The 8,497-nt window shown below is 33.8% G+C and overlaps 1 protein-coding gene across 1 annotated transcript; it reads right to left on the minus strand.

Moving 5' to 3' along the window:
* Nucleotides 1–941: 941 nt before the first annotated feature.
* Nucleotides 942–3,854, minus strand: LOC131069800 (GDSL esterase/lipase At5g37690). The gene is made up of 5 exons (XM_058005367.2): nucleotides 3,375–3,854; nucleotides 2,592–2,719; nucleotides 2,212–2,451; nucleotides 1,749–2,004; nucleotides 942–1,417 (listed from the first exon to the last, which is right to left on the minus strand). The coding sequence occupies exons 1-5, from the start codon at nucleotides 3,631–3,633 to the stop codon at nucleotides 1,161–1,163; spliced, it is 1,140 nt and encodes a 379-aa protein (XP_057861350.1). The 5' UTR covers nucleotides 3,634–3,854; the 3' UTR covers nucleotides 942–1,160.
* Between the last annotated feature and the right edge of the window lie 4,643 nt (nucleotides 3,855–8,497).

An 8,497-nucleotide genomic window follows, 5' to 3' on the forward strand; every position in this document is an offset into this window, starting at 1 on the left:
TGTTGCATTCATTGATAAATAACATAATGCAAGCATCTACTATTGGATACCTTGGGGTAATATTGAGAGGAAAAAACATTCTTTATAGATATGATAACAAGTACAAAAACCTGCATTTATATATGGTTTGTAGTGCTTTCCACCTTTTTATCAATTTTTTTTCTTTCATAAATACATCAATCATTTGTTTGAAATTATCTCTTGTTTGTATGCTTTTGATATTTCTTTATAAAATGATAAAAATTAAATTTATCAATAATTATTTCTCAAGTTTGAAAATATTTAAATCTAGCTATTATTGGCTTGCACGTGGCAATGTCTCACAATTAAAAATCTATTAAAATATCTATGAAAACTATATATGGCTCATAACTTTTATAGATTTTAAATGTGAATCATGTTGAATTCAAGCTAATCATAACTTTACATCGCTTGTCTTATCACAAAAAAACACTTAACCAAAGTCTAAGTCATCAATTACTACTCTACAATTAAATCCATCTGCAAGAATTTCACCACATAAATTTTTAAATGACAGATATCCACACCTCAACCAAAATTTAAGACATTATATCTCAAGAACAAAATTCATAGACAAAAAACATGGTTTATCTTAAGACTCAAACTAATATACAATAATGTTGGGGAATATATAATATAAACCACAATTTTGTAGACATCAGGTAAGCTATAAATATAAGTTTGTTTACAGGATTAGTTTTTCCCTAGCTTTCAATCGTTTGCCATCATTGAACCATACATTTTGTTATACATGTCAATCATACAATTTCAAACAATAATTAAACTATTTTGTAACTCTTGTTTCCTAATATCAAAATTAAACATAAATAACTATATTAAAAAAAATAATCTTTCTACACTAATTGATATTTTTATATGTTATCTCCAAAATAATGCATAATTATCATCTAAGCACTCAGTTGAAACTCCATTTTGCATTATTTAAATCCAAGCAAGTGATAGTTGTAGTTTGGACAAAATGATAATTTGGTATAACAAATCTAAAACAACACTTTGAAGTTTCCAAATAATTAATAATCGATAGATTTACTATATAAGAAAGACATCTTAGAACAAAACTTTTTCAATAATATATAAATAGTTTTCAAATATCTTTATTAAGCGATCTGACTTATATTCTAAGGAGAAGCAGAAGGAGATGGCGAGGTGAGAGTAGGAGTAGGAGCAGGAGCTGGAGCAAGAGAAGGGTAGAATTGGAGAGCATCAGGGTTGGAAAGAACGGCATGTGCCATAACTTCATTGGCAGCATCTGTGGGATGGAAGGCATCCCAAAATAAGTATTTACTGCGATCCTTACACAATGATGAATTGGGTAGACAAAATTGTCCAAATTGTGTGGCCACCTTACAACATGGGACATCCACGACATCAAAACCTACACATTACAATAAATCAACAAATTGTTAGTGCTTCATTATGACCAAAAAAAAAAACATTGAAAACATCAAAATCTACACATTACAATACATCGACAAATTGTTAATAAATTCATAAATAATAATTTAATATTCAAATATAGATTTACATTTATAAATAAATTGATTTTAATACCCATTTAACTTCTTACCGTGAATTTTGATAATATATTGATCTACCTATGATAATATATTAATTTTAACCAAGTTTAAAAAACAACACCTCACTAATCATGAATTTACTGTTCATATCATTTTCTCTACTTATAATACATGTATGTTCTTGTTTACCGTATTTGTTGGGGTTTTGAATGAGTTCCATGAGTAAGTTATAGGTGTCCACATAGCTAATGCGAACCCCAGGTAGTTGTGAATTAAGCCGCTTCAGGACCCCGTTTATTTGCACATTAAATTTTTGAGCCCATGTATTCACATCATCAAGGCAACTATTATCTCCTGCAGGATTCTGAAGCCGTTGTGAGGGGATGCATCCAAGAGGTCCCATTCCATTGAACACTATTTTGCGTGCCCCAATTTCGTAAATTTTCTGCAATATCATGTTCATGTCACAACAGAACTTTTATCAGTTAAAACATGGCCAAAACTTTTCTAAGAACCAGAATATATAACAATACAACATGGATAAAACTTATAAGTTTGATTTCAGATGAGTTATTAAAGTTTAGAGTGTGTTGTTTAAGTCGAAATTGTACATTAAGACGTCATTTTTTTGTTTTTATGTATTTTATCATACCTTTAATTGTCGCTCCAAAGAAGTAATAAGCAAATTGACAAATGCATGAGGATCATATTGCTGAACTGTGGATGGAACTGGCAAGAGATAGTTGTTAATGTAATCATTGCTCCCTATGAGCACAAAGTAAACAGAATCAGCAAGCAATTTATTAGCTGCCTCCACTCCCACTTTCTTGATGATACGGTTTTTGGTTGTCTCGAAGCATTCTATTTGCTTGTCAAATGCCACTCTCTCAATCTGCAATCACAGTTACAATATCATTGTGAATAGAATGAGATAGTATAAACAATGGATTGAGAAATGCAATGCAATGAATAGCTTAAGACAGTATAAGAAATGGAGTAAGAAGTGCAGTAAAATGGATAGTATATATGTACAAAGAGAAATCCTGTTTCGTTGAGTATGCCTGCTCCTCCAGAGGCATAGTTTGCCCCTTTAAGAATGGCGTCATCGTCTTCTGACATGGAGAGATATGCTTTTGGATTAGGAATATTCAATTTGGCAACTGCAGAGGAAAGAACATAGAATTAATAATTGATACTAGATTTTTACAATTTATAATATTGATAGTTGTTGTTTGTAGATTCGATTTTGTGTGAGTTTTTTCATGATATTTCGGATTATATTTTATTTCATAATCTGATGAAGGTGGTATTTTTTGTATTTTCACATTTTGAACTTTTGGAAAATTCATTGATCTAAAACTTTATGGAAAAAATCACACACAATCAAATCCACAACCTTATGAAAATTTTCTCTACACAATGGAATCCACAACGTTATGAAAAAACTCACACACAATCAAATCCAGAAACAACTACTATCAACAAATTAATAGCTCAAACTTTGGACAATGAAATTCTAACAAGCAGCAAAGAACTCTGATAGTTGTTGTTTTTCGATTCGATTATGTGTGAGTTTTTCGTAACGTTTTGGATCACACTCTGTGATGAGAAACGATATGAAAAAATTCGTGATCTAAAACGTTATGAAAAAACTCTCACACAGTCGAATCCTGAACGTTATGAAAAAACTCACACACAATCGAACCCAGAAACAGCAACTATCAACAGAATTAATAGCTCAAACTTTGCGCAATGGAATTCTAACGAGCAGTAAAGAAGGCTGAAAGATTTGAAAAGGCTAAATATACAACTTACAGATGATGTCATTAATAGTTCTACCATTGCTGAATCTTCCAGTAGGAACCCCACCAGGGAAATCGATACCATACCAGAGGAAATTGCATTTGGCAAGACCATAGGTGAGGTGATTATTGTTCCCCACATCAGTTAAGGAGTCACCAAATATGAAGGATGCTGGCACATCCACTTGTGCACTCATCACTAATGCCCCACTTGCTAACACCCACATAACTGCAACACAAATGACATATGAACAGCTATTCATCTTCTCCATCTTTTCTATTCTCTCACACAGATCACAATTGATTGTCTCCCTCCATCACTGGCTCATAATAAATACCCACTTGAGATCACAGTCAAGAAAAGCTTGGACGACTTCGAGAACTTTCATGATCTACCATGACCAAAGAAACCAAAAAAAATGGTTAATTTCAACTCTTAGGTGACAGCCCAACACCACCATTGCTCTCTATGGCTTCTAAATTACATTAGCTGGAGCAAAGAGCAGGCCAACCACTTATAATTTTGGGCATCAGAGCAATTTCTTGTGGTTTCTCATTTCTTATCTGCCTCTCTACTCATTTCCACATGTTCTAGGCTAACTTGTTTAAACTGGTTTCATAGTGATTTGGTCCAAGGGAAGCGTTGTAAAGTTCAAACTGGGTGTTTTTTTCGCATTCTTGCACGTCACTTCAAGCTTTTGTCAAACGTTATGGTTTTCTGGGTAGTTAACATTTTAACCTGAAAAACTGAAACACCCTTTTATCTTAGGGTTCCATGCTTCTCTCGTTCCAGAATTGAATGATCTTGGAAAAAAGTTACAACGTTGTTAAATAGTCAATTTACAGGAGCATGGACAGCAGTTAAGATTGTTTTTCACGACGTATGAATTTACATGGTAGTTGGCAAAAGACTGTTTCTCTATATAGAGACCTATGAAACAAGTTAAAAGAGACTATTTTTCATACGTTTGATCTGACGTACTGGTTATTTGTCAAGGTCTTTATGTTGTTCAAGTTTAAACAATTCTTTACTAAAAATGTTAAGTTTTTTTTTAATGTTCTTCAAGTTTAATCAATTCTTTACTCAATTGTTAAGTTTTTTATTTTCAAGTTTAACCAATTCATTATGGATTTCTTGATTATTTTGGATTAAATCTTAAATGTTCGTGGAAGACATCATATTTGTTCACTATTCAATTTAAAAATTTATTATTATTATATTGTAATTAATATTAAATTATTATTATATTATGATATTTTAATTAATATTAAACTATTATTAAGATATGAATATATTCTTATTTTATATTTATCAAATTATTATAATTATATTATTATTTTATATTCTTTATTTTATCCTTGAAAAAAAAGTGGACTTTATGTAGGAATACTTTCAATCCTCCATAATTAATAATATTAGATTGAGATTATTATGAAGTTAATTGATTAAATGATCCATCACGGATCATTAAACTCATTTAGAGGTGGAAGTGAAGATATAATAAATAAAATAAAATAATAATAATAATTTTCTTTTCTTTTCATGCATTTAAGTGTCACAAAGATGTCAAATTAAATGCTTTTGGTTTTTATTGATGGATGTGTGAGTATAATATGCCTTCAACATAATTAGTTTTAAATTTCAAGAAAAATATTTTTTATTTATAATATTTAAAATAAATATAAATATTCAATTTTAGATAAGAGAGACTTGTCTCCACAAAGATAGACACATTATATAACCTTAACTAGATTAGAATTATCTCTTGATTTTCTTGTAGAAAACCAAAATGGAAAAAAATCTACGAGGTCATAAATAAGACAATATTATAACAAAATCACACCTCCTTAAAGAGTATAACTTTATCTCATTCCAGTTTTGTGAATCTCAAGGAAGTAGTTCTAATGGTGCTTCTGGGGGAGTTGTTACTTAATGAAATTCACAATTTGTTCAAGGTATCCCATTATGTGATGATGGCAACCACGTTTCCACTTTGTTCAAGCACACCAAAGATGGGTTTTCTTGGATTTTGTCTAATATTTATACCCCCAATAATAAGGTTTCTAGAAGGAGATTTTGGGTGATGCTTTTCTCTTTTCAAAGAAACCACTCTGATATTCCTTGGCTTATTATGGGAGACTTTAATACCCCTCTTCAAGAATCTAAAAAAGTTTGAGGGGTCCCAGATCCAACTGGATAGCAAACATGATTTGGCTGATTTTATTAATGATCAATGTCTTATGGATCTGGATCTTTTAGGAGCTAACTACACTTGGACCAATAGAAGGGTGGGTGATGAGCTTATTCAAGTGAGGCTGGAAAGGTCCCTCATTTCCATAGACTGGTTGCTTCATTATTTATGCTCTCTAAAGGGCGATGTTTAGAGTTGAATCTAATCACTACCCCATAAGTTTTGTGGTAGAACCTAAGTGAGGGAGAAGGGGATTCCCTTTTGGATTTGAAAAGATGTGGCTCTCTCACCCAAGCTTGCACAACGGCATAAAGAATTGGTAGGATGTTGAGATTGATGAGACTGTACTGTTTTGCATTGCTAAAAAGCTCATAATTGTTAAGGAAAATGTCAGAAAGTGGAACAAGGAATCTTTAGTGACATTTTTATGATGATATCGGCTCTCCAGTTTGATTTGAGCCTTATCCAGGAGAAGATTCAAAGAGAAGGATATGTAGGGGATACTTTTTCTTTAAGGAAAGTGACATTATGTCAAGATATCATAATATTATTTCAAGAGAGGATTTTTTTTGGAAGCAACGTTCTAGGTGTCTTTGGTTACATGCTGGAGATAAAAATAGTAGATTCTTTCATATCACTACTATGAAGCATAGAGCTGAAAATAGAATTGATCAAATTTTTAAAGATGGGATTAAACTTGAGCGTGAGGAAGAGATTAGTAAATTTGCTGTGGAGTTTTTTGCTAACCTTTTAAAGGTTGATACTTTGCTGGACTGGGAGGCTCAGAACAATCTTGCTGATTCCATCCTGAATATTTTGACTGTTGATGAGAACTGAATGCTAGCTGCTATTCCTTCTAATGAAGAGATAAATAAGGTTGTTTTCTCCTTTTATGGTAACAAGGCTCCTGGATCGGATGGCTTCCCCATGTTCTTCTTCTAGAGCTTTTGGGATATTGTGGAGGCTAATGTGTCTAGTGTTGTTAAGGAATTTTTTGGGGCTCGGTCTCTGCTTAAGGAAATTTATGCTACCTTTATTGTCTTTATTCCAAAAGAGTAGGGAGCCAATTCTCTGGATGCTTTTCGCCCTATTAGCTTGTGTAATTCTTATTATAAAATCATATCTAAGGTGTTGACGACCAGATTACTGGGGATTCTACCTCTTCCGATTTCTCCTTAATAGAATGGGTTTGTGCCTGGGAGACAGATCCTGGACTCCATTATTACTGTTCATGAGAATATTCACTCCTTGACCATCTCTACATCTCAAGGTTTTCTATTGAAACTTGATATTGCTAAGGCTTATGATAGGGTCGATTAGGCGTTCCTTAAGAAACTCCTTGTTGCCTTTGGTTTCTCTGACAAGGTCATTAGTCTCATTTGGCAACTTATTTCTACAGTTTCCATGGATGTTATTGTTAATGGATCACCTTCCCATTTTTTCAATACTTCTCGTGGCTTAAGACAAGGAGACCCAATTTCTCCTATCCTGTTTACTATCATGGCGAAGAGCTTGGGAAGATTTATTGAGAAACAAGTTGGTAATGGTTCCTTAAAAGGTTTGAAACCTTCTTCTGCTGGTCTGATTTGTTCTCATCAATAATTCGTTGATGATACTATCTTGATGGGGAGCTCGACTGTCGACGAAGCTAGAGTTATCAAGTCTACCCCAAGTCTTTATGAACGAGCTTCAGGTCAATTGGTAAATAGAACTAAAATCTCCATCTTCTTTATCAACACCCCTAAGGCTAGATAGAAAAAGATAGCTGATATCCTTAGCTGTTTGGTTGGAATGTTCCCTTCGACCTACTTGGGATTACCTTTGAGACCCCAGCCTCCTGATTCTTTCTGGCTCTCTCTGATTGATAGATTTAATAGGAAGTTGGTAGGTTGGAAAGGTGCCTTGCCGAGTCAGGCTAGGAAAGTTCAACTTTTAAAGTCTACTCTTCAAAACTTGTTGGTGTATGCTCTAAGCTTATTTAAGATCCTCGCTAAGTTTGTTGATATTATTGAGAAAATTCAAAAATGTTTCCTATGGTCTAGGGTGGAGGAGTGGAAAAGAATCCCTTTGGTGGCTTGGGAGAGTGTGTGTAAACCTAGGAGATATGGAGGTTTGGGGCTTAGAATTATCAAACCTTTTGATTCTGCTCTCCTTGCTAAGCAAGTTTGGAGGACCTTTGGATGTAGACGTGAATGAAATACCCTATGACATAATAAGTACCTTCATGATTTTCAGAACTTTCAGGCGTTCCTCAATTCCCGACATCTTCCTATTGGATCTAATATTTGGAACAATATCATCAAGGTGAGGGATGTTGCTCTTTTGGGGTCTTGTTGGAAGCTGGGAAATGGTAGAAGCATTCTGTTCTGGGAAGATTGTTGGATTGGTAAGTTCCCACTGGCTTCTGTTCCTGCTTTTGGGGTTTTCAAAGAATATTGTATTGCTCCTTTTGACTTGGAAGTGGCGGATTATTGGGTTGATGGGAGGTGGGATGATCTTTCCTTGGTTAATCTTGCCCTTTGGCCCTTGCAGTCCTCTTTGAACTCCTTTTTTTTTGGAGAATGTGAACTCTGAGGATGTGATGGTGTGAAGGTGCTCTTCTTCTGGTAATTTCTCTATTGCTTTGGTGATTTGGTTATCTATCAATTCCCCTCCTTCCCTTTGGTGGTCTAAAGTCTGGATTAAACATTTGATTCTGAAGATCAACATTTTCTTCTGGCTCCTCATCTTGAACAAGATCCTTACTACTGATAATCTCTTTAAGAGAGGGTTTTTTATTCCCAACAGGTGTTATCTCTGTATGAAGTATGCTGAATCTACTGATCATCTTTTCTTGCACTGCCCCTTTTCTGCTGATGTTTGGAGTCAAGTGCTTCAAAGATGGGACTTATGCTGGATTTTTCCTGATTCGGTTAATGATTTTATTTTCCAATGGAAGGTGCCG

This window comes from Cryptomeria japonica, chromosome 6 (assembly GCF_030272615.1).
Source record: "Cryptomeria japonica chromosome 6, Sugi_1.0, whole genome shotgun sequence".
Lineage (NCBI taxonomy): Eukaryota > Viridiplantae > Streptophyta > Pinopsida > Cupressales > Cupressaceae > Cryptomeria > Cryptomeria japonica.

Coding starts and splice junctions, on each gene's coding strand:
- LOC131069800 (XM_058005367.2), bottom strand. CDS start 3,633: ATGGAGAAGATGAATAGCTGTTCATATGTCATTTGTGTTGCAGTTATG. Junction 2,452..2,591: donor ACGAAACAGGATTTCTCTTT/GTACATATATAC, acceptor CTGTGATTGCAG/ATTGAGAGAGTGGCATTTGA. Junction 1,418..1,748: donor TCAAAACCCCAACAAATACG/GTAAACAAGAAC, acceptor TGTAATGTGTAG/GTTTTGATGTCGTGGATGTC.